This window comes from Vidua chalybeata, chromosome 12 (genome assembly GCF_026979565.1).
Source record: "Vidua chalybeata isolate OUT-0048 chromosome 12, bVidCha1 merged haplotype, whole genome shotgun sequence".
Classification (NCBI taxonomy): domain Eukaryota; kingdom Metazoa; phylum Chordata; class Aves; order Passeriformes; family Viduidae; genus Vidua; species Vidua chalybeata.
Genome location: NC_071541.1, coordinates 20,958,303 through 20,984,793, shown reverse-complemented (window position 1 = coordinate 20,984,793; position 26,491 = coordinate 20,958,303). Strand labels below are relative to the sequence as shown.

General features: G+C 40.6%; 1 protein-coding gene across 3 annotated transcripts in view; it reads left to right on the top strand.

Annotated features, from left to right (window-relative positions):
* Positions 1 to 26,491, top strand: part of FGD3 (FYVE, RhoGEF and PH domain containing 3) — a 94,930-nt gene that overhangs the window by 33,076 nt on the left and 35,363 nt on the right. For 2 of the 3 annotated variants that reach the window (XM_053954159.1, XM_053954161.1), the window contains 3 exons: positions 14,023 to 14,193; positions 18,504 to 18,672; positions 19,750 to 20,347. In XM_053954159.1, coding sequence (XP_053810134.1) covers positions 14,023 to 14,193; positions 18,504 to 18,672; positions 19,750 to 20,347 — 938 coding nt within the window. Of the gene's footprint in view, positions 1 to 11,187; positions 11,259 to 14,022; positions 14,194 to 18,503; positions 18,673 to 19,749; positions 20,348 to 26,491 lie in introns of those variants that run through there. The other variant, XM_053954160.1, reaches the window with a different exon arrangement.

The following is a 26,491-nucleotide window of genomic DNA, read 5'->3' as shown; positions in this document are numbered from 1 at the left end:
TCAAATGTCAAAACCCAGTAGTTTTAATTTAACATTATCATATGTATTTCCAATAGATTGCTGAGTAGATTGGAATTGTATGCTGTTAAATGTTATTACAATTTAGGTTCTTTAGTCAAAGAAGCCAATATACTGTTATGGCTTTTATATAGTTTTTATATTTTTAATTCTGAAAATGTTTTGAAATAAAGCATATCTTATTGTACAGAAAAAGGAGGAACCCTAGTGTATAATATAGTTTAGAATGTGTGATAAATTGAATTTTACTTGACATGAAGAAATTTGTATAGTTTTCATGGCTGGAATGAATTATTTCATGGAACTGTAATCTAACTTTGTAATTCCATCATCAGATGAGGTCTCTAAACTGAAGTATTTGGAGAACATCTCTGGCTGGGCCACTTATTCTGAAAACTGCCTGTGATTTGTGTATGCTATGCACTCTGGCATTCAAATGTTATTTAATGTTTTAAGTGACAGGTACAGAATTGTAAGATTGCTACAACATGTATTGGGTAGCCGCTTGTAATAAATGCAAAAAGAACTGGAGGTTGACACACTTAATGTTTGTTACACTATGCCAGTCACATGTTCCTATTATCAAATGTATCTCCTTGTAGAAGATGAATGTAGTAGTCCTCAGTAGAGTAGTGTGCTCTATGCCTTTCTGAACATATATCTGTAGCAGGGGACATTGCCTTTTTGTGCATCTGAGAATTCCACACTGGCTGCTCTGAGGAGAGGAAGAGGGATCTGTTCAGTCCAAGAATGTTTTTTTGTAGATATTGGTTGGGAATGCTGTAGGAGTTGTATTCAAGTATCTGGGCAGGAAGAGAAGGTGCACCATGATGAGAAAGAAGAAACACTCTTGGATCTGTGACCAGAAAATTGGAGAGATTACCTAGGATTTTCAACTTGTTTCTAGTTTTATTTTGGTTGTTTTTTCACAAGGCCAGATTGGATGGGGCTCTGACCAACCTAGTCTAGTGGTAGTAGAAGTTGGAACAAGATGGTCTTCAAGGTCCCCTCCAACCTAAACCATTCTGTGATTCTGTAACTCTGCAGGAAGCAAAATACCCGATTCTTCCTGACCATTAGTGCAAATGGGCTTTTCAGTTAAAAACCATATTGAAGCAATTATTTTGCTTGACAGGTCTGATTTTTCCTTTGCCACAGTACATCACAGAAACTGACCTGCTCCAGTCTGAGAACACAGCTTTAGCCAGTGGACACTGGAGCTCAGAGCTGGTCCCTCTGAGTTTGTCTCTATGGAGTGTTTGCAGGAAGCTGAGAAATTAGGCAGGAACACAGAAGAGGGATGGCCCCACAGCACAGTGGTGTGGTACGGAGTGAGGGTGGGGGAACAACAGGGCTGTGTGCTGGTCTGTGCATGACAGGATATGCACAACAGGCTGTGCACTTGGCCTAACTTAGAAATTGTCAGAGCTGCAGCCATCCTGTTTGGCTTCTCTGAGGAGATCTGTCTCTCCTGAGCAGTGCAGGTGGAGAGGCGTGGCTGATGCAGACTTTGCATATATTTATGAATGCCAGATTTGGATATGGAGGGATGATACTTGAGCTCTAAGCATCTCTGAGTTAGCCTCAGTTTATTTGTGAGCTAGGATAACATGGCTTCAGGTGCCTTTTGAGCAGTAACTTTGTGTGGTGACAATCATCACAGTGTTTTGAGGGGTCTGCCCATGATATGCAGAAGCTGACCCAAGTGCCACAGGAGAGTGTGGCTAAGGACTGTGCGGCCAGTCATTGTCATGATCCATGACAGTCAATGAGTTGGTGTGCATCAATCATTCCCAGAATGGAGCGGGGTGGCCGGAGCATAATCAGACCTTATTGCAGTTCGTGTATGCATGTGTTTGGTGGTTTTTGTTTTTCTTTTTTAGAAGGCCTATGGTGGGCTCAGTGGTGTTTGCTGACACCAGCATGCTGTCAAAGGAAGCAGGAAGTGTCATCGGCAATTTGGAAATGTATTCATGTTACTGTTTTGTTCTTTATTGATGGGTGCCAACTCAGATCCTCACTTTACATGTAAAGATACTGCTCTGAAGATACTGCTCTTGTTCCTCTCCTTGTGAAGTTGGCAGCAGTTAAAGCTCTCTGAAGCCAATATGCCATAATAGATCTGAAAAAACTCCAACCAAACAAAAATTATTTATCCACAACCCATTTTAAGCAACTGATAGAATGATGTTATTACTATATTACACTTTCACTGTCAATTATTATAAGAGCTCAAGATTGTAAATTCATTACAAGAGTCATTTATTATCTGAAATAATCTTGTAATGATCTTTTATTTTACTGTTTTCCTTCTATGGTGAAAATTCTTTGCATTTTTCTTAATAGCATTTAAATTTCTGTAATGACTTTTATTTTTAAATCCCTCCAGTCATCCTTTCTTAATAATGCAGCTTTGCCAAAAAGCATACATTGTATGCATGGAGATTGCTCCAATAATTAAAGAATAATATGGAACAATGATGCAGAAATTATATAGAAACCAGTAATTATTGAAACAGTGACTGTCATGCAGTATGTGCCGTTTTATGCAATATAATTTTAAACACAAATATTCAGATATACTGTGCAAGTGACATAGTTTATAATTATCCATGTTAGCTATACATATATATTGGAAAATGCTAGTTGCTTGTTATATTTTATGTAATGATAGACCACACTCTAAATTAACTTCAGAATTGAAAGCTATCACCTAAGCAAGACAGAATGTGTACTCTTTTCACAATAATAATTTGAATGCATATTTTGGGTTAATGATCTGATTCTGAAATTGTTGCCTGTTTCTGTCCAGCTTGAGCTTCCAATTTCTTAAAAGAAATTATTTTTAAATAATTTCTGGCAGAGTTGTAATTCAATTTTGAGATGATGTGTGTTGCTTTTTCTTTAGAATTAAGATTTAGCAGTCATTCACTAGGATTTTATTTTTTGTGATTTATAACTGATGTCCCAAATGATAACTTGGGTTCTTGAAAAATGTCCTTGGTTTTTACATTGTAGTGGCTATAGATTGGATGAAAGTGCAATTATAGATAACTGGAGAGATGAAATACCTGCTATAGATATAATTAATTAACTGAAATTTTGGTGGGAAAACTAATGCTAATTCCTTTTACTCCAGTTTTTCTCTGTACTCTATATTATAGGCCTTTGATCTGGTGTTAACTTTCTTTGGAGTTTGTCAGGCTGAAATAAAGGCTACTTTATCCTATCCTGTAACTGGGAACCAAAATACTGGAGCTGGTTCAGCGGTTTTCGGTCTCTTCCACTCTATTTATCTCTGCATTGTTCCCATGGACACCTTTAACCTTTCGCAGGTTCTTTTTCTTGCTTTCACTTTGGATCTTAGAGACTGTGGATCACAGAGTGAGGAAGCATTGATCTAAGCTAAGGAGATGGTCTTGCAAGTGAAAGAATGCTCTTTGCTCTTGTTTCCTCCACCTGCAATGTACAGAATATGTTTGTGTGTTCCCCACAGAGCTGGAAGAGACGTGGAGTTTGACCTCAGGAGCAGCTCTGGGATAACCTAGGTGGGTAGGTCTCTGGAGGAGCAGGGTGCAGAGCCGGAGGCTGCAGAGAAGGGTAAAGATTCGCTAGTCAGCTGAGAAACTAGTGCAGTGTAGTGTGGACCTTTGGTCAACATCATAGGCTACTTCAAGTCTCCAAAAAGTAGAGACTCACAGTGGCTAGATCCCTCCAAGGCTTTTCTTGCGCTGGATTTGCAGTCATTGTGTGGGATTGCTTTTTTGGAAGTATAGATATGAGAAAGAGGCACGGGACTAGGGCTGCTTTTGCTGTTAGCCTCTCAGTGCTGTCCAGGCTCTTAAAGGCTCTTCCAAACTGCAACTGTGCTTTTGTGAGCCCACATAGCACTCAGTCATACAGTCTGCGGCAGAGGCACCACAGTGACCTGTTTGCTTCTCATTGCTGCCCATGTTCAGCTCATCAGTCAAAAATGTTTTTTTCTCTGTCCTTTTCTCAGTAAAGGACTTACTTTTGAGAACAGTATTTATTGATAATTTAATTGTTATTTTGTTACATTTGTTTTAAAAGGGACAAAAATATTATTACAGATGTCATATTGTAATATGTGTGATTGACCTAGTCAAACCAGGTCCTGAGCAGCCTACTCTGTGTGACCCTGCTTTGAGCAGAGGGGATGGACTGGGTGATCTCAAGTCCCTTCCAGCCTCAAAGAATCTGTGGCTTGGCCATTTTCTATCAAAGCTTTCAACTTCAAGTAGGGTGTTACTGAGCCACACTGAGAGCTGAAATATATCTTTTTTCAATGATTATTGTGAAATTGTTCTGGATTTTGAAATATGCAGCTCTTCTGTCAAAATAGTGTAAAAATACTCCCTGTGCATTTCAATAATGAAGTTGTATTTTCTTAATTTCTGCAGTGTGAAGTGACAGCACTTTGTGATCACACAGAAAAGCTAGTCCTGCTCTGCAAAGCTCACTTCTGTAGCAAAGAACCTGAGCTCAGTTTTCAGCTTCTTTTTATTTACCTACTTTTATTTAGTACCTAAATAGACTATTAAATCAGCAAAGGCTAATTATCGGTTTACTAAAACTAATGAAACAATTCAGGATTATAAAGAGAAAGCCAGTTGGTGGGACACTGTTGGAGATGAATTATATTGTCATTAAATCTTAAGTAGAAGGTAATTTTTACTCATCTTGCTGGTTAAATAAGATATTACACATTGCAATGTATAGCATTAAGAGGATGCACAGGCACATCAGCTGAACAGAGAGAGATCCTTGCATGCTGCTTTTGTCATTAGGAATAATAATTTAATAAGCTTTTAGTAGAGAAGAAATGAAGCACATGAAGCATTTTTTGACATGATTTTGAATGAAGGCTGAAATTTGCTCATAGGACTTGAGTGAGCTGTTTCTCATCATTTTGTCTTTTAAATCACTGGAAGGTGGGCAGTGTAATGCTTTTCTCCGTTCAGAGAACAGAGAAACTCTTCCCGCAACTCACCAGTTCTGGAAATTGGAGATCTGCCATCTTTCTCTTTGTTCCTGGGAGAGAATCCCAAAGACAGTAAATCATGCAGCTGCAGGTAACCTGAAAGGAGCAAACTGAGATGGCTTTGGCTGCAGTAATTTGTTTGTAGAATAAATCTCTTTAGGTTTTCACAGTAATGGATTGCCCTGGTGTTGCAATTCCTCTGTTAAAGTAGTACAGATGTGAAGTTGTAGGTATATTATTAGGCTGAAATAGTTCACTGATTTGCAAAATCAGTGTAATTATTAATTAGGACTCTTTAATCATAATGAAAAACCTTTTACTTGTCAGGGAAAGAAGAAAAAAGCAAACTCTGTGCTCATCTAAGAGGAAAGTCTCAGCAATGCTGAATAAAGATTCTGCCTGCATCCCTTCATCAGGATCCAGTATGTGCATCTTAGAGGAGGGTCATCCAGTGTGGGCATCTTAGAGGTGGTATAGACATCAGTGAGGGCTCTGAGGCTGTCAGGCAAAATGAAATTTTTTTTCATCTTTGAAAATCCGTGGTGAAAATGCATTTATAGTTGCAGCTACACACTGCACTTCATGCTCAGCTGCCTTTGGCTGATCTCTGAGGACACTGTAGAGAGATCAGTTTGGTATGGGGTGTTCCCTTCTGGGAGACCAGGAGTTGTCTGTGGGTAAGCATCCCTGTGTCGTGGAGGAAGCAGCCAGACTAAATCTGGAGACCAGAGCTAAACCAAGTTAATTACCAGAAACATGAAATGCAAAGCGAGTTTGAATGGGGAAGAGGCAGGAGGAGGAAAAGATATGTTGAAATGCTGCTGCTGTGCTGAAAGACCCCACAGTGGTGGTGTGTGGGACTTTTCTTGTAAGTCAGAGAAATGCCCTTGCTTATGCTCACCTGGCTAGAATGAGAACAATAAGGGTAAAATTATGATGAGAAATACTTTGCTAAAACTTCCTTAGAGAGAGTTCTAGCCTGTTTCAAGTGCTTACTTTATTTTTTACTCTGTGCATGTTATCTGCCCAATATTCAGTCCCAAACTCATGAAAAAAATTAGGGAGAAAGGCCCATTATCTTCCATCTTCAATAAATCCTTTTGCAAAAGAGAAAATCAAAGCAAAACATGGTCTTAGGAATTAATGAATTCTGGGTTTCATGTTAGTTATAATGAAATATGTGAATGAAAACCAATTCCCCTTTTCCCTTCTAAATTAGGCACATGCAACAACTTAGGATGGACTTTGATATCTGCACCTTGGCATCTGCACCTTGGCCAATGCAGGAATTAAGTCTTGAAATCTGCTGCTGAAGTTAAACAAGTTGCTTTGCATTTCATCACACAAAAGTAGGACAAGACTTGTATACATCAAATAAATGAGTCTGGCTGCTCATCCCTTCTTGCCTCCATTTCTCTAGTAGAGGAACAGTCCCATGTGATGGCTGAATCTCCTGATGTGTGCAGTGTTCTGTCAGGGCTTTTGTCTCCTTCAGTGTCAGGCTGGCTGACACCTACCCCAGGCTCCTTCTCCTTTTCTTTGTCACTCTTTATGCCTCAGACTTTTTTTATGTCATCTAACCTGCTTTTCTTACTAGATGGAAGAGTCTCAGGGGTTTTTCTCTTCTACCTTTGATCTTGTGTCACAGAAAATAACTGTGGTGATTATTTTAGCCTAATTAAACCATGCCATTTGAGGGGAAAAGTCAGCTAAATGCTTCCTCCAGAAGAATGATATTTTCACAGCCTCTTTGTTAGATCATAAAAGTTTGTAACTGCCTTCCATTTATGGGGATTTGATGTTCAGGATCCCCTAATGTCTATTCTCTGTATGTCAATATGAAGAGCAGGCCAAATGTAAATATTGAGAAGACTATAGCTAAATATAGGAAATTGTTTACCAATGAACAGTCTCCAGCCCTAGACAGAGATATTAAACATGTTTTTTCAAATTGGAAATCTGTTTCCTGTGTGCCTTGTCTGTTTCCTGTGTGTGAATGCCACTGGAGGCTTGAAATCATAATGCCAAAGTTTCAGGGACCAGATCTGTAAAGATATGCCCAAATTCTGAGGTATGATAGAAATGCTAATGCAAAAGTTACTGATGGGCATCTGTGTCCAAGTCAACTGAGAGATAAAACCTAAGGCCAAACTGATACTCTCCAAAGGGATACAAATATAAACAAAATATGAAAGAATAACTTTGGTACAAGTTTGTCATAGAACATCATGGAAAAACTTGAGAGTTGCCACTTAGGTGAGTGTCAGTCTTTTCTTCCAGGTAGCAAGTGACAGGACAAGATGAAACAGCCTCAAGTTGTGCCAGGGGAGGTTTAGGTTGGATATTAGGGAAAATTTCCTCACTGAAAAGGAGGTCAAGCCCAGCACAGGCTTCCCAGGACAGTGGTGGAGTGTTCAAAAAATGGAAGTGTTCAAAAATGTTCAAAAAAATGTGTGGAGGTGATACCTGGGGGACATGGTTTAGTGATGAATATGCAGGTGATGGGGGGGATTGATGGCTCAACCTGGTGCTCTTAGAAATATTTTCCAATCTTAACCATTCTATGATCCTGTGATACTGTGGAGAAGCACACAATGTTGATATTGGTTCAGGACATTATCACACTCAGCAGCACTGCAGACACAGATTTAGAAATTACAATATTTGTGTTAAACCACATGAACAAATATGACTACTTAAAAAAATCTCCCAAGCCCCCCAAAATCCATCAGTCCTCATCTACTCTCCAGCAGAGTTTAAATTATAATAACTTAGACATTTATTAGCAAAGAAATGTGGAGTTTTCCACTCTTGGGACTTGCATCTGTCTAGTGCTTTGATAACAGTGATGCACAGTGAGGAGCTGCTTCCCCACAGTCCCTCCTTCTCTGCAGGAGATGGTCAGGCTGGACTTGTCCCTGGAGTCCCAGCTGGATGAGCCAGGTGCCTTCTTACAGCGAGGTTGCAGTACAACCCTGTCATTTTAGGCTGACTCCCGTGACTGAAGGGAGGCTGGGGCTGGGCAGCAGACTGCATGTCCTCAGTGTCTGTGTGGATGTTAACAGAGGACTCAAAACACAGTCAGTAAAAACACAAGACTTTTTTTTTTTTTTAACTTTGTACCAATAACCCCAGGAGCTGAAGGTAAGTTCTTGCTAACTGCAGTACCACATCCTGTTTCACACAGGAAAGAAAAATATTTTTGTTTCGGGGCTTCATTGTGCCTGTTGTTAGTCCTGGAGGAGAATATATTCTGTGGTGCTTTTTCTTTCTCATTTTCCTTTTGAGTGAATTTATTCTGTTCTCAGTATGGCTTTTCTGGTTGTTGCTTTCACTCCTCAGGCCCCTTGGAATCCCTAGGGTTGGAAGCTGGCCCTTCTTCCCACTCAGCTGATACGTTTTTCCCCTTCACTTATTTTTTGGACAGAATTTGCTTGGCAGCCTGCTACAAAATAAAAATAAAATAAAAAATACCACTTTTCTTCTTTACTAGGGAAAGATGACTTTCCATACAGGTAGTGGTAGATTCGGATTTTTTTTTGTCCTGGAAAGGAGTTTAAATTTTCTCTCTTAGCGGCAAGTTGAGTTGATCCTGTATTACATCTCAAGAGATGGTATCATTACCACGATGGTAGAAATGATGGGGCATATTTGACTGGCCTTGAAAGGATCCTTGCTTTGTGGTGTCTCCTTGTTTGTACTGTCTGTGGGGGATGTAGTAGCCAGCTGCACTCAGAGCAACATAAAACGACTACAAGTAGAAGTGAGTGCTTCTTGATTTTTTGTCTGTTTTTTTTTTCCTTACCCCAGTGTAAAATTGTATTGTAATGGCTTTCTAGCAGCAGGATTTCTGAGATGTGCTTGTATTTTTGCCTTTTCTTTACCTTGTCATTGGGTAAGTATAAAGATTTTGTCAGGAATTTGGTTTACACATCTGTGTTAAGCAGTGCTGCAATACAGAATTAGGTGTGGAAGCTCCTCATTTCTGTCACTCAGAAATCTTCTCCTGACCATTGTAGTTATATAAATGTAAAGTAAACACTTAAGAATCACTTTCATAGCCAGTTTTCCGTAGCAGTTTGCCAGCCAATCCACATCTGAGGGAAAGGCCCTATTGCCTAAGCTGCCCCTGTAATGATGGGGAGCCAGAGAGCTGTACTTGCGACATTGCATTAACCCGGGATGCAACATGTACTGACACTGCGTTCCTGCTTCATGTAGAACTAACAGTGCCAGCAGTGTTTCTAGCTGGACAAATGTGGGTCTGGAGTGTGAAGTTTTTTAATTTACATGCAGGATAGAAAATGAGGACTATGCTGTAGAACCTGGTCTGGGGAGCATTGAATGGGACAAGGAGCGTGCTTTATTGTTGTGAGGAAAGGGCTGATGTAGGTCTGTTGAAAAGCTGATTCTTCAAATGAAAGTATACCAGGTTAAATGAGTAATGAAAATTCTGTAATGGTTTCTTTAAAGCAGTTGTGGAGAAATCCCTTGCTGCAGGATCAAGTGTGAAATGTCCCAGAGGCAGAGGACTGTTGGAAAAGCTTTGCACAGATAGCTGGGTTATGTGCTGTTCTGGATAGGGCAATAAAAACAAGATTGCAATGACAGATACAGAGACTGCACTGAAAAGAGTGTGTAAAAGAGGTTTTTGCTCATTGTATGTAAAAACCTGTTCAAGAAGAACAGAAGTCAGAGCTAAAAACTCCTCAGGAATATGCCTGTTGTGATTCAGATGATGAGGGATGTAAGGTGTGTGCCAGTGCTGGTAAAGCACAGCCTTTATTTGGATTAGCTTGCAGGAATGTACCATAGGAGAATCTAATGAGAATAAAGGTGGGGTATTTTGATGCAGGTTTATGGATGATACAATGACAACGATGTTTAGTAGTGACACTTGAGATGTTATGAAACATCTGTTAGAGAAAGCATTCTCACCTAAGACAGTTAAAATTAGTCAGAACAGGATAAAAGTACACCGAATCCCAAATTCCCAAATACTAGTGTTATAGGTCTAGGGAAACTATTGGTACTTCTTGTGCTTTATATGCACAAATTTGTTAATTTCAGCAATGTGATTCTTTTGCAAAAAACTCTTTTTTTTGTCTGTATTTCTGTGGTGGTGTGAGATGAACTGAATAGACCAAATTTCTGGCAGCCCTGCTCAGACTAAGCAATTTGTCAGGTTTGTGTTTTTTGTAAGAACTCAAAGCAGCACTCCCTGTGTGGCTCTTCAGAGATGGAGTCTGCCCTGCAATGCAGCATTCGTTCAAAATTTTTAGATTTTGCTTCATCCTTTATCATTTCCCATGGAGATTCTGATGGGAGAGCAGGATAGGGGAAGACACAGCTTTGAACATTTTCAAGACATTTGATGTAAATCTTTTAGGAAGCTCCATCCCATGCTGGTAGAATTGCATTTATTGTCACTTTTGTGGCCCCTCATTATTGCCACTTTTTGTGGTCCCTCATTTCCCTTCTCAGACTGTGAAGCAAACTGAATTTGCATGCTGAAAACTCTGGTTTTGTTGGTTTTCATGACATGTTACTGCTTTTACTGATTGTTCTTGCATTAATATTAAACTATATTTAAGCAATAAACTCTATAAAATATGAAGGAGTCCTACAAGAGAGCTGGAGAGGGATTTTTTACAAGGGGGGATGGCTTCAAACTAAAAGAGCTTAGGTTTAGGTTGGATGTTAGGAAGAAATTCTTCTCTGTGAGGTTGGTGAGGCCCTGGCACAGGTTGCCCAGAGAAGTGCTGGCTGCTCCATCCCTGGAAGTGTCCAAGACCAGGTTGGATAGGACTCTGAGCAACTTGGTCTAGTGGAAGGGGATTGGAACAAGATGGTTTTTGTTTAAGGTGCCTTCCACTCCAAAGCATTCTGAGAATATGTTTCCATGATCTGGCTTTCTCTTTTCTATTTCAGAAGATTCAGGCTTCTAAATCATCCACATCCTTTGTATTGCCATTCAGATGGTTTGAAACTCAAACCCAGCAGTAATCTCCTGTGACTTGTGCTTAGCACAGCCCTCCACGGGCATTTACCACGTTTATATGCTTTGACTCACCAACCGCAGTGGTGGTCGGAAGTGAGCTGGGGGAGGTCAGTTCCTGTGAACATGGCATTTAACCCATGAAATGAAAGCTGCAGCAGGAGCTGTTCTTCCTTCTTTTTAGTTGTCTTACAGCTTAAGCAAGTAAGAAAAAATGTGTGAGTCTCTGCTCAAGCACAAGTAAGTGATATGCCTCTCTTTGGTGGGGAATTGCAGTCCATGTCAGATTCTTGCTTGCTTTGGAACATAATATTTGTTTGATTGCATCTGTTTCTGAAAGCTTATGGTGGTAACTTTGCTATCACTCTTTTTGTTGAATTTGATGTCTTGGAATGCCTGAAAAATGTAAGCTAATTGTTGTCAGTGTCAGTGAGCTGGGTTCTATAGCAGGGCTGTACAGCCCCAGCACAAACACTGCCTTTTACCCCTGCTGAGGTCTCTCTCAGCTTGGCCATGGACAGGAGGAAGAGGTGAGCTTTAAGCTTTAAGTAGATTTGAGGAAAATGCTGGAGCTAATAAAGCAGCATAAGAGGAAGAATTTATGTGTGAACTTATAAAATAAGTGTCAAAACACCCTACTTTGCAGTACTGTAAATAGCTCATAAGAGGTTTTAGCCTAGACAAAAGGGGTGTCTGCTGGTGCCACACACTTGAAACCAATGAAGGAACCACTAGCTTTTGTTTTCAGTATAAAAGGTAAGGTGGCTCACAGCAATGAATCCCAGGAGGAAAGAAACAGGAATTGGGGTTTAATTCCTTTTGAAACTTCACCAAATGATACCAACAGGATAGTCCTTTTTTTTGTGGCAGTGGTTAAAGAAGAATGGGGAATGCTTAGGGTAACTGGTACTTTATCCCAAGTCAGCATGGGGTAGCTGGGCTCGGGTTAGGATGTCCAGCTGGGGATCTCCTAGGGATGTGGTGCCTGAGGGCAGGAGAAGCTGTGGCTCTCCTCCTTCAGTGGCTGTGGAGGATTGTGGAAGTGTCTAGCATCTACCAGAAATTCACTGCTTTGCCAGAGCTGAAACCAGTGCTGTGCTTGTGTCATCACACAACAGAGCACGGGTCAGAGGGGGCTTCTCATATTTTCTAGATCTGTGGTAGGTGCAGAGATTTGTCCACTGAGGAACTGGATCACTGAAGCAGTTTTTAGGAACATACAACATTGCTAGATTGCATTCCAGTCACATGCTGGTGAATACCTGCTGAAATATTGGGCTCTGTTTTCTGCGTGCTGCCCTTTTAATTTTCTCGAATTCAGGCTTTTCCCTTGTGCCCTGTTTTAATTTCTGACTGTGTTGAGCTACTGTTCATAAGGAAGAAGTCCTAGTCCTTCCCCTTAAAATCTGGCCTGTGGCAGCACTGCTACTGTCACAGGGAGTTTTTGGTACCCAGAGCCAAGGCATCAGTGTAAATTCTGGCAGTGATGATGTGTTTGCAGTAATCTATTAATCTGCTCTAATAATCTTCTCTGTTTTCACTGCATTTTTCTGTTAAATGAAATTATATTTTAATAGAACTTAATACTTATAATTTCCTGGTTTTAGCTGGAAGGATGTTTTAATAGCTGGTCTCAAATCTGCTGAAAAGAAGATATTTGTAGTAGAAATGCTAATGAACCTTCAACCAGCAGCAACTGGCAGCCATAAATGGGGAATGCAGGATTGTATATTTGGGTGGCAGAGATCATTAAGTAGATTTGTGCCCTCTGAATCTATTTTTTGACAACAAAATCTGCAGTCTGTATTGCATGGCTCAGACTCCAGGGGCTTTATTCAAAAGGTCACATTCTGATTTAATATGATTAAATCCAGGAAAATTTAGTTGATGTGACTGGGAGTGCTTTTCATTTCAGGTTTTTGATCTTAATAGGAATCTGGGTGAAAGTAGGTTGCATTTTTGAAGCTAAAGCCATGTTGTTGAAGACATCACAGGAAGGCAAAGACTTGTTTTTCCCCTTTAGATTAATCCTTTCTATGTGATGCAGACCACCCTCCGCTCTGGTGAGATTCTGGTAAATTCAGCTAGTCCATTTCAAAACAGTAATAGGGAAAGAATGTTTGTCATGTTTTCTTTGCCCTTTTTTAGAGCATTTATGTCAAATTTCTAAATTAGATGTGCTTTTCATTTCTGAGTACTGCCAGAACCCCATATATTTGTATGTTCAAATGCAGCAACTTTAAACCACATTCCTTTTTAAATTATTTTTTTAACCTTCTCATGACACCCTAGTAAAGCTGATGTGAGGGTTTTATGTAGCCTTGCCACAATTCCAAAAAAACTCCAAATCAAATACTGCAGGGTCCGTGATGGTTTGTTTTCCGAGTCTTCACAGAATTGAATCAAGAATGTAAAACAAAAGATCAACAATCCTATTAATCACTTCTTTCTTTCTATTGCCACTGGATTGTATCTTAATGGCATCTTCTACACTGGAGCTTTTGCAGGCATGTTAATCTTTTCTATAAGGAGGAGTAATAAATAGGGATAAGATGCAACTTGAGTGATTAAATCTGAAGAACTGGCACTTGTACCATTCCCACCACGTGGAACATATTTCTGAATCATCCTAATACAGTTGTATTTTATTAAGTAACAGAACATTATATGCTACAACACTTGTATTTCTGTTTGGAGAAATTATTTTGAAATGGTTTTTAACTTATATATTTGCTCTTTTATTTTGGGTGTCTGTGGTAAAGAAGTAAATAATGAATTAAAGACAGGATGGCAGAAATTCTGCCTGTCTTATCAGTCAGGCAGTTTAACAGGATAATTAACACTAGTATATTGGTTGTAATAACTTGTGAGTGAATGGCTCACCCCTCTCCTTTCCCCCTTCCCTTCTTCAGGAACTTGGATGAGTGATATACTTCCAGAAATAGCACAAATTTTCTTCAGGATCAATAGAACAAATACTAACTTCTTTCCTTCCTTTCCTCAGGTTGCCCTTGCTCTCCTTTGCAAATCAAGTGTCACACTGACTCCAGTCCTGGGTTGGAAGCATGTGGGGAACTGCAGCACATCAGCTCAGCACAATGTCTCCATCAGGCTGGAAGGAAGCCCAAAACCAAAACTGCACTGGCCAAAATGCATCCTCTACAGAAACCCCAAGGTAAGTGTCTTTGTCCTTCTAGAAATTGTACAAGTTTCTATTGCACAGGAAGTATAATATTTTAAAATTATTGTTTCAGTTTGAGTCACAGCAAAACAGTTACTTTTACATTGTAATGTATAGCTGGTATGGTTTTATTATCTTCATTTTCCAATGTTAGATAACCACTTAGAGAAGCCTTCAAGAAGAAACTGATTCAGCAATAACCAATTACTTAACTTGTCACTTTATATTTCTTGTCCTGTTGGTATACCTCATGCAGTTGTGAAGTGTAAGTTGAATTTAACAACATTGTTTATATTTTTGTTCATTTTTTAGGAGTATTTTAGGTAATAATATCTTATTGTTAAAACCTGGTCTGTTTTCCATTTATTGTAAGAGCTACATATGGCAACAGGAATGCCTAAATGGAACAAATGTATTTTGAAAATATGAAGTAGAAGCTAAACCAATCAGCTGTGGGTGAACTGCCAGCTAATAGTCAAATAGGTGGCAAACCCAAAGTATGATGGAAGATACTGAGCCAGGAAGTAGCGTGTTCCAGCTGGTCTCCAGCTGTTTTTCTAGTCTCCCAGGCTTCTGAATTCTGCAAAAAAAGATTGCAGGAAATTTCTTGAAAGAGTAGAAATTGTTTTCATGTTTATTCATCAGTGAAGTGACATGGTCTGTCTTTGTAATGCCAGTTTGCCAAGAGTCCTACTCTCACCACGCCATGCTTTGTAGAATTGATTACTTATGTTTTTAATGGGTGCTTGCCTCAAGGGAATAGGGGATGCAAAAAGCATGGAGCTTGAGAGGTGTTTGGAACAAAGGAAGCTAAGTCTCAAGAAGATACTAAATTCATAAACCAAAATGTTTAGAAGATATGGGTCCATGTGATAGATGGTCATTGTCATCTGGAAGATATTTTTGTGTTGTACACACCAACCCATTACACTACCCCTTCCCAATTAAAATATCTATACAAAAGCAATTCAGCCTTAAATAACAACAAAGAAAGCATTGTATTTTCTGCTTCTGGAAGTAAACCTTAAACATTAAATTAGTATACTACTTCATGCCTGACACATCTCACAAGGTCTGTGTCTTTAAGGAGCTTTCACCTAGACGTCTTGGTAGCCCAAGTTTAATTAGTGATTGTTCTATGAATGTTGTTATTACTGGCAACAAAAAGGAATAGTGAAAGTGTCTGTTCAGTAAGAACTGGAATGAATTCATCTGGTGCAAATACTTTGCTGTTGTATTCGTGGGCATTGATTTCCAGTCACTGAGGATGTAAACTGTTTTTTCTCTGTGTGTATTTCAGAAAGTTGGAGGGGCCCTAGTTAGCTTGATTTGAAGCCATGAGCTGCTGTGTAAAACCTTCAGTAGAAGGAGGAATGAGGAGATACCTTTCCAGCATGTGGCTTCAGTCTTCAGGCAACACCTGAAAGTGCTTTGTAACGTTGACATCTTCCATGTAGCAAACTTCAACTTTATTTAAAGCCAAAGAATCAAGTTTGGGTGGAAAGGAAACTTAGAGGTTGTCTTGTGCCATCCCCTTCTATAGGTAGGGATGCATTCCACTAGACCAGGTTGTTCCAAGCCATGTCCAATGTGGCTTGGACACTTCCAGGGATAGAGAAGTCACAGCTTCTCTGGCCAACCTGTGCCGGGGCCTCACCACCCTCATGGGGAAGAATTAATTCCTAATATGCCATCTAACGCTGCTGTCAGTCAGGAAGCCATTCTGTCCTGTCCTGGTGCTCCAGGCCCTTGTCCAAAGTCTCTCTCCAGTTTTCTTGGAGCCCCTTTAGGCACTGGAAGGGGCTCTAGGCTTTTCCTGGAGCCTTCTCTTCCCCAGGCTGAACACCCTGCCAGTTCTCTCAGCCCATCTCCAGAGCAGAGAGGCTGCAGCCCTTGCAGCACCTCTGTGGCCTCCTCTGGACTGGTTGCAACAGGTCAATGTCATTCTTGTTTTGGGGGCCCCAGAGCTGCAGGTGGGGTCTCATCAGAATGGAGCAGAGGCAGAGAATCTGCATTACCTGCTGCTCCTGCTGCAGGTGGGGATGCAGTCCAGGACATGGCGAGGTTCTGGGCTGTCAGCACATGTGCTCAGGTCATGTCAAACATTTGACACCCACACCCCAAAGTGCTTCTCCATGGGTCTAATCTTGATCCCTTCTCCACCCTGACCCAGGTGCACTTGGCCTTGAACCAAGGTGGCCTTGAATATCTGGTGTGGCTGAAATTTTGCTTGCTAAGTAGTCCTCGGTAGGGTGAGTGTCTTTGCCTCCATGCTGAGGTCTCCATTTCTCAATATTACTTCAGTAGGTAAAAATTCAGAATTAACAAAAATGTTAATGTTTTCCTGCTTCCTTTTGGTCCAGTGCAAAGTGTGTTGTCTGAGGTGATTCAGATGAATCCACTAACAGGAAAGACATCAAATATTTACATGGACAGCAGTGAGACCTAGTGTAAATGCTTTGATATTATTGTAAAACCTTTGGGTGTATGGATCAGGGCCAGCTTTGAAGGCCTGATGGGGTATGTGGGGTAGGTTCTGACATGTCTGCCTGCTGCACTGTGTACCCTCTGTGGGGATCACAGAGCTTGTCTTTGGTAGATGGGCCAGATGGCTGTATGGATACTTGTTTTTAGGTTGTTTTTTATTTTTGCACGGAAAAACATGGCCAGATGCTCACTGCACTTGAAAACCTAGTGTGCACTTGAAAACCTAGTGAACAAAACACAGATCTTCACCATCCCATTTATATGCAAGAAGATTTTCTTTTCCTGTTTCCCTGTTATTCCTGTGTAAGATAGGGCTTGTAGAGGTCATTTCAGAATCAGACTTTAGCACCTTTATTTTAGGATAGGAATTTCAGATGGTTTTGGAGACTGGGCAAATCAGTCCTCTTATAGGAGGTGTCCTCTTAAAGCTTAGAAAATTTGATTTTATTCTTTCATGCTGAAATAAACTCAGTAATGTAGGAAGTTGACAATCTGACCTATACTCAGAATACCAAAATGCTTTAACACTTCTTCATCACTGACCTCAGACACTGTCTGGCTATGGACTACTGTGGCAGCTGCCCATCCACTGGAGCAGGGCAGACATCTGGGCTGCTGTGAATCTTAGAACAGATGCAGAGCCTTCTGCAAGGAAGGGACAATTGGAATTGACTTCTTGGGTGCATATGCCTCTGTTTATCCTCCTAAAACAAGTAACCCTGGAATTACATTCAGAACAGTTGTTAACTCAAGCCCCATTACAATACTGGTCACATGTCCAAGCTGGATGTTCCGAGTCAGAAATGGTTGAAAGAAACTGTTTTTGAAAATGTTTTTTAATACAGCATGAAGTTAGAATTTCCTCATTTAATATGTCAACTCATTGGATAGTCTAGATTGGAGGCACACTTGGCAGTCCGACTCCATGCAGTGTGTGCTTTGGGAACAATCCCACAGTCAGTTTTTCTGCCTTCCAATGTCAGTTCTTCCTATGGAAGTTGTTTTCCCTATATGAAACCATGACAGCATGGGAGCCTGTTGCCATGAGTTACTGCCTGTGTATGCTAAATCATTTACTCTGCAACCAATGGAAGATCTGAATAATTTTTTAAAATGACATTACATTTTAATGCCATTTTTTAAAAATACTGTATTAAACTTTGTACCTTGGCCTCCTTGTGAATCCTGAAGCAGAATGTGAGTGTTCTTACAATACTTGTTTTATTTATACCAGATGCAACTCAACATAGAACCAAAAGAGGAAGGAAATTCGTGAAGACTATTACACCACAGAAGAGAGGGGGGAGGGAGAATGAGAGGAAGAAAAGCCATTATGTTCAGCCTGTGGCATTTTGGACCAAGCAAACGCAAGACACTGAAATCCATGTTGGGGTTGGGTTTTGAGAGTTTATTTTGGGATGTGGTTCATCCTTCTACCTTTTTTTCCCCAATATAAGCATTCAATGGGATGCCAGAATTTTGAGAAGTCATGGAAGGGGAACCTCATTTGTGTGATTGAGATGGCAAGCAAACTTGCAAACTGAATCGTAAGCTGTGCATCCTGTTTGGTAATGAGGAAACAGTGCAGTGCTGCAAGCGACTCGGTTTGTTAGCATGGCCAGCTGTAGGAACACAAAATTGAAGCCTGTCATTTTTCTTTAGCAGCTTGCTTTGGTGTAAGCAATACTTCACGACTGCACTTGTGCCGCTCATAAAAAATGAGGAAAGAATGCATACCTCTTGGTCTGGATTGTTTCCAGTTTAGGATAAAGAAGATGGAGATTTATCCTCCTGTTTTTTCCCTTCTCTTTCATTAGTACCTCCTAAGCCTGTCCATCTCAAACCTGGGCAGGAAAGAATTCCTCCTGCACCATCTCGGCCTTTGCCAGCTGATCCCAAGTCATCAAGGAGCTTAGCACTTGGAGAGGAAGAAATACCAATATCAGCAGGAGTCAACACGCTCATTGAGAAATTTGAAAGTATTAGGTAAATATGGCTTTGCCAATTCGCTCTCCTCTCCCTTTTCTGCATTTTAAACTTAGAATATAATAGTAGAAAACATTAACTGTAATGATCCCATGGAAAGTCCTCTTAGGATGTTTTCTACTGGAAGTGCAAAGTTTCACTGAGGACAAAGTATATTTTTAATAAAAGCTGCAAATTTTAGTTTGTAACAGACAGTCATGCTTAAGGAGCTTAAGACCTGCTGAATTTGGTAAGATTCTAACAGAGGCAAGTAGCCCACAGTCTGCTTTCAATAAGTTGGCTTAATGTGGGAATTATGTCATAGGAACTTGATTGTTATGATATGAAATGAGTTTTCTGTCCAAGATACAATAAACATCAGATCTTGCTTCTTGGAGGCAGGGAAGGGTATAGGGTACTGTGAAACAATGTCATGTAGAACAGCAGCTGTTTTAAAACTTTGTAATGAAAGACACTAAATTGGATAAAATATATGTATTTTGCTGTAAAAACAGCGCATTTTACAAACACATGAGAACTTTTCCTGAAGAACAAATCTGCCTGATGGAGCTAAATAATGTTTTTTTTTTCCACAAAGAGGGAGATGGAGACAGGCATCGTACTGTGCCTTGGAGTGTTATCATCTGGGTTAACCTGGTGTCTTTCAAAAAGGAAAAGTAGTGCCTTCTCATGCTTCAGTACATCCTCTCTGGCAGAAAATACCTTGCCAAAAGGGCTTGGTTCTGTTGAAGAATGAGAGTTTCTATTTAAATGAGTCGAGAACCAATTGCTTCTTTTTAAAGGCAATTTCTTCTTCTCCAAACCCTCAAACCAGACTGTTCTTCAAGGTGACATGGAAAGCACTAAAGGCCCAGGATTCTGGTGCTGCCATTTCAGTAGAATGTAGGGGTGATGTTTTTTTCGTTGGGTGTTGTTGGGTGATCATTATTATTGCAATGTGCACACTCTTGCCTTCTGGGATTGTCAGTGGGGTGCAAGAAATACAACTTGAATCAAATAGCAATCAGACCCTCTCTTTCAGGCTACTTTTGAAACCTGAGTGTTTATATGACTGTGGTGCTTTCTCTTCACTCACAGGCAACCTGTACATATTCTTCAAAGAAACCAGCTAAATTTAGCTCTTAAGATGGAACCTGGCCTGGACTCATCCAAGCAGACGAGCTTGTGTGACCGTGACACAGTGGTTTCCAGTGACTCTTGCACAAATGACAAAACTGAACTGGATGAACCTGAGCCCAACATACCATGCAGCACAGATCTGGCTAATACAGACATAATGAAAATTAAAGAGCTGAGCATAGGTGATAACAAAAGTCATGAAGACTGTACTGTTGTGACTGTGAGCAAAGAGTCCCAGGAAGAGCTTGGCAATAAAGACTCAACTGCAGAACTGAATGGGAGTGGTAAAATTCCCAACAGAGACAGTGGCATTGACAGTCCTTCCTGTAGTGTGACTGGGGAAACATTCCCCAGTGAAGAAGGGGCAGAGCAGAAGAAGCCCAGCATGGCTGGGATCCCAGGAGAGATGGAACCTGACAGAAAGGGCACCAAACCTTCCTCTGTGGAGCAGAAGAGAGATTCCATGCAGGATGACGACAGTGACATTGATGAAGGAAGCAGTGAGGAGCAAGAGATTGCAGAAGTGCCAAAGTTAGAGTATTTGGATGTAAACAAGGTAAGGGAGCTTGTTCGTTGCTATCGAGTGCTCAGAAACCAGTTCCTGACACTTGCATCACTTTCATACATTGTTTGGATAATTTGTTTGGTTGGTTTTTCATCAAAGGATCATGATAGTCAGTATTGTTTCCTGCTTTACACAGGTCCTAACTTGTTCCTGACCTAGATAGTTTTTTAGAAAGTTTCCCAGCTTGCTTCAAATGGTTTAATATAAGAGAATCCATCACAGCCAGAGGTTAGCTGTTAAAATTCAAATACTTTCGTAGGTGAAGATTCCTACCTTGTGTTTGTTGCTTGGGTTTGTCTCGGTTCAGCTTGTTAGAGCATGTTCTTTTCCGTGGAGCTTTGTGTTATTCAGAGAGTTAATTGGATAGTGCATCTTGCAGGGTCAGGACCTTGCATCCCAGTAGAACGGGCAGGATCAGAATCTTGTCTCACCCAAAATTTAGAGTGGTTTTTTACAGAAACCTGTGCTTTTGTTGGTGTGACCACTTCTTGAATGCAGAGAAGTTGTTTTAATGGTAGTTATGTCAAATTACTCTTCAGGAAACTGTAGCTGGAAAAGAGATTTTTCTTTGATTCCAGACTAATGTAGTCCAGGCTGTTGTGTGTTTGCAGTATCTATGTAATATTAATGACAGATTCCTTTGATTATCAGCTAATCAAGACAATTATTTTTAGAAATAGTGCTGTTAAAAGGGATTAGATTTTTCCAGAAAAACAGAACAGAATATTGCAAAATATTCAATTTCTTGCACTTCTTGTTTAGTGGCTCTTTTTTTTTGTATTTGTGGGTGTTTGAGTTTGTTAGGGTTTTTTTTCCCCCCCAAGCCATGATGACAGTAAAGTTAATATGTGGGATTTTTGTGTTTTAAAGAATATGATGAGCAGCTGCAGCTAATGATCTGTAGCTAGTGAAGTGCAGTGTCCACACCTCAGTTTTTACAAATAGGGTGGTTCTGTTGAACTCACCAAGTATATAATGATTTGTGTCTGTCAAGGGCTTGTCCCTTGGGAAATGTGGACATTAGAATGCATTTCTTAGTTTCTAGGTCAATCATCTGGTGACTGTAAAAGAATGATGAAAATGGCATGCAAGTTCTGTACCTCAGAGCTTGACAAGTGTGTCTATACCTACATACACACACTGTGACATACTTTAATTATTTTATATTCATAAAGTGCATGTATGTGCATGTGTGCCACTGAAACGTTATTTAAAAGATATGTTATTAGTTGCAACAGGCCAGCAAGAAAGCCTAGAATTGTAGAATTTCCTGAGTTGGTAGGAACCCATAACAATCATCAAAATCCAACTCCTGCAAAATAATATATTGCATTAAAAAAATCTTTAATCTGGTAATTAAATTTACAGTTTGGACTAGGAATGCGGTATCAAACATCAAACCAGTTGTGACAACCCCAAGCTGAACACTTATCATATGATTAAGAAGTGCTTTGTTGACAAATACCACTGTTTTGTATGACATCAATGATTTGATGGCTGGTTTTGAGTCTTGTTCCTTAGGTTATGTGTCCATATAGTAGGAAATAAGGATGACAAAACACAAAGTTATGAGGCTGTAATTCTCTGGAGCTCACCTGGTGAATTTATGAGAGGTATCTCCAGAAGAAAACTCGTTTGTTTTGGGTTTTTTTTATTACCCTTCCTCCTGTGGTGCATTTATGTGATGCACTGCAGATTTTCCCATGCAATTTGAGTTGATTTCCCCTTCCAAAAGGCAGTTTTGAGGCTCACCAAGCTACACTAAGTCACCTTGTTTATGCAGTCACATAGAGGAGGAAGGCTGAGAGAGCAGCTGCCTCTTCTTCAGTGTAAAGATTGTGCCCTCTTCTGGGGACACATTGGGTGAAGCCAATTTCTGTGTCAAGTGTCCACATAAAATCACAGAATCATTACGGTTGGAAAAGACTTCCAAGATCATTGAGTCCAATCACTACTCTAACACTGACAGGTCCACCACTACACTGTGTCTCTAAGAACCACATTTACCTGTTTTTTGAACACTTACATACTCAGTCTATCAAGGGAGAGAGGAGTCTCTTTTGCGCCATAGACCCCCCCCCTCTCCCCTCCCCTCCCTGCCCATGAAACACAGTTGCTACTTTCTGTGTTTCTATGTCACACATGGCAACTGCCCGGAGAAAATCTGCCAGTATGACACTCTTTTTTCTATGTCACAGTGCTCTCACCACCATGCATGGACAGACTGCCCATAGGGCTCTTTTAAGGATACTTTGCTACAGACTAAAAGAGACAACAGTTCAGCTTCTCATCTTGGGACTACAGTCCCCTTTATTTTCCCCTGGGGCTAAGGGTCTAGGAACAGAGATCATCTTCTTCTTGAAGACAGGGGGTATCACCATTCCCTCTTCAGCTTTCTTTTGTTCTTGTCATTCTTGTCCTGGTGGTTGCTGAAGCAGGTCTCTTTGGGTCATTACTACATCTTCTTAAAATGCAGTCTTTATTGTAGGAGAATTTGGTTCAGTCTATGGCTATACAAGAAAAGTTTCACTAAAAGCTACTCCATTATTTCTTCCTACCTAAAAATTTTTTCTTCTAACATCTCAGGTTCCGGACTGTCTCTCTTCCACTATAAATCGAGGAGGAGTAATATTTTACAAAGTCTTCATTTCCCAGGAAAGCGTTAAAAGTTCAGACTCCCTGGACGGCTGAACTCTCTGCCCAGAACTCTCAACTCTTACACTGGGCGTCATCCCCCCACTTCTCCTTCTCCTCTGCCGGCAAATTTCCAGGTGCTGTCAGGCTCTCTGTCTCTTTCCCTCTGGTGGCGGAACAAAGGCATTTCTGCTTCTCTCCACCCTTCCGTCCACAGGAGCTGGCTCGGTTCCAGACCCTCAGCCCCTCGGCCTACCTGGACAAGGCCGCGTGGCTTCCCCTCCCGCACCCAGCCCATGGCTGGGCAGGGGAGAGTCTGCACTCTCTGACGACTGGAGCCAAAGAGACAGTTCCCCTGGGAGTTTTTGCTTTTAACCCCCTGTGTTCTCAGAGGCATGTCCATGCCTTCAGTGGTTACTCCAGGTGCTAATATCCAAACCTGACCACTGATTGGTTTGACCCAACTTCCTGAAAAAAATTCACTTCCATGTCAAACCACGACACTGGTGACTCCACCACTTCCCTGGGCAGCCTATTCCAATGCCTGACCCCTCAGTGAAGAAACTTTTTCCTAATATCCAATCTAAACCTCCCCTATCATAACTTGAGGTCATTTCCCACTCCCTGCTTTGATTCTGTTGCAGATTTGGGGCACTATGGACTCAGGGTTAGAGTGAAGGGCCATAGCTTCTAGCAAGGAGAGCTAACGTGATTCAAAGTTGACTTGTTCCATGGTTATTCTTAGGCTGGAATTTCACATCACCCTTGACAAAGCTGCTCATTTCCTTCTGGAAAGAAGAGAGAATGCTGGCTTGGGAGCTGGGGAGACCTCATCTCCTTCAAAAAGCCTTAAGTTGGGAAATTCTTTTTCCTGCATTCCCCCTCCTAACCCTAGTACCAGTTTTTGCAGCTGCACCATGAAGGTAACTAGTGGTCTCATTAAATATGAAAGCTGTTATAGTTGGAGGAGGAGCATAAGTACAGCTGCAGAGCGATTTAAGGATGGCTCAGTTAACTCCTAGGATATCAATGTAAGTGAAGTTCATTAATAACCATTCTTTTCTACTTCAGTTATCTCTCTGTCTTCCACCCAAGCTTGCACACAGCTCATGGCTGGGGAAGGTAACCTTGCCTGATATGTGAGTGGTATTGTTTTATTTAGTCTAGGCTTAGCTATGCAGTGATTCTTTAGAATTCTGCAGCAGTCTAACAGGGCTCACTGTTAGCACAAATATGTTTTAAAATCTCAGGAGTGACTTACTGGGATTTCCAGTTATCTTTTATCAAAATAAAAATGAACCAAGGGGAGGTTATTAGTTTTGACAATGTTTCAGAAAATGTCAGGAGCTCTGGGAAGTGATGCACATTAACCTGGATAGTTACAAATATGGTTGCAAAGAAAAGAAATTATATGAAAGTGAGACTGAGGGACTGTCGTGCTCCAAAGTCCCAAGAGCTGACTGCCTGAGAGCCTGAGTAATGCTTCTCGGAGAGGTATCAGTGCTTCATAGGTTTTTGTTTAGGCATTTTTTCACTAAGAGTAATATATGCTCATTTGTAATCACCAAAGAATGCTTTTCTCCCTCTGTCCTGCTGTTTAAATAGTAACAATGGAGCCCCACTTGGGTCTCATGCATTCATGAACACGTACTTCCATTCTGCCTGTACTTGGCTGGAGTTTCACATCTGATTTCATTGTCCAGTGTGTGTTGTAAAGTTTGGCCTGCAGTCCTGCTACTGTCACCTTTGGGTGAGATTATCTCCGTGTATATTCTTTAAAAAAAGTCCGTATGTCAATGTTTTAGTCATAATGGTGGTTGACAAAATTCAGATATGCCATCATCATCATATTTGGTTTAAATATCTTAAGGAAAATGTGATTTCAATGCAACAAAGACAACCAAGCATAGGATAAGTTTTCCGTATTGTTTTCAGCATTGTTGAGTAGGAAGTGGTCTAAAATCTTTCTGGGAGTTTTTGTGCTCTTTGCAGGGCTGACTGGTGGGGTTTTGATGCATAACCATGTATGATTTTAACCTCAGCTCTATCCCAGCAGCTCTCTTGCAAGATTTGATGAAAGCCCTGTGTGAGACAGATGCTGACTGAATGTAGTTGTGCGTACCCATTGTATGAAAAATGGTTGCTGCAAGATTTGAGGTGCAAATCCATTCCAAGTGTGAATCTGACCTTCATGAGAAACTGGTTCTGTTTGATTTCAGGCTGTTGTTTCTTTTTATTTAAAATGTTTTATGGACAGTTGCAGCTGAAAATGAATTTTTGAATCTTTCACAAAGAAGTGAAAGTGCATCATGCTGCTTTGAGCACTGGAGTGTACTTTCTGTGTTGTGAAGTCAACACCTCCCTCTTCAGTTTTCTCATCTTTCTTGTCACCCCACCAGCCACACTGCTCCATCCAGCCTTTGCAGCAGGTGTAAGATTCTAGTGAATGACTGCACAGTAGATGCTGTGGCTGTGGTGAGCAGTCACCCAGCAAGAGCACTGCACAAAGCAGAGCATAATCTCAGTTTGCAGATTTGTTTTACTTTTCCTTTAGAAACATTGACCATGAATTATCTTGTTCCTAGTGAACTGAATGATGGCTCAGGCTTTCTTAAAACTATCCCACCATGGCACAAAATGAAGTTAGAAGAATGGGACTGCCTCACATTTAATTAATCTACAATTTCATTCAAAATGTTATGTCCATTGAAAGGCAAATATGTTGTAAATTTGTCTGAAAAATGTGCCTGTCTCTGCCTAGCAGAGAGAGCAACTGAAGACGGAATCACTCTGTAAAACTGAGCTCAAGCTGAGCCTGTTCAGCCTTTGTTTGGTATTTAAGCAGATGTCAGCAAGTTTTCTTGAAATATAAACTCAATTGCAGATGGTGAAGGTCAGGAGGTTAAAAAGTGCCTGTGCTATGTAAAGATTTACTTCTGAGTACAAATGTATTTGGTTGGAAATAAGTATTTTTCCAATTCTGAATTCAAACAACTCAGAGGATGCTCTTGGTGGCTGGCATGCCAGCTGGTTACGTCAGTGCCTTTCATTTGAGTGCTCCTTTGTGCCCAGCAACACCAGCAGATAAATTCTTTCTCAGTGAGAGATCCTTGTAGTTACTGGGCTTGACTGGCCAGCAGTGCACTTCAGTGTAAACTGTAATAAGATGTAGTTGCTTGGAACAATTTCAAAACTTATTGTACTGTGAGTTTTTTTTTTTTTTTGCTTCCCCTAAATATTAATACATAGTGAACAGAGCAGGAAGTTGTGTAGCATTTTGAAAGAGCTTAAAAGAATATTTGAATTGACTTGGAATAGTTTGAGAGGCAGGGCAGAGAGAGTCCATGTCAAAACTTCACTCATGGCATGTTTGCCTATCTTCAGATTTGTGCCTGGGAATAGAGGGATTGCTTCAAAGGAAGTCTAATGTTGCTTTAAATAAAGAAAAGCTATTCACTTTCCTTCAATAACATTTGTATCATGGAGCAATGGAGACTTCAT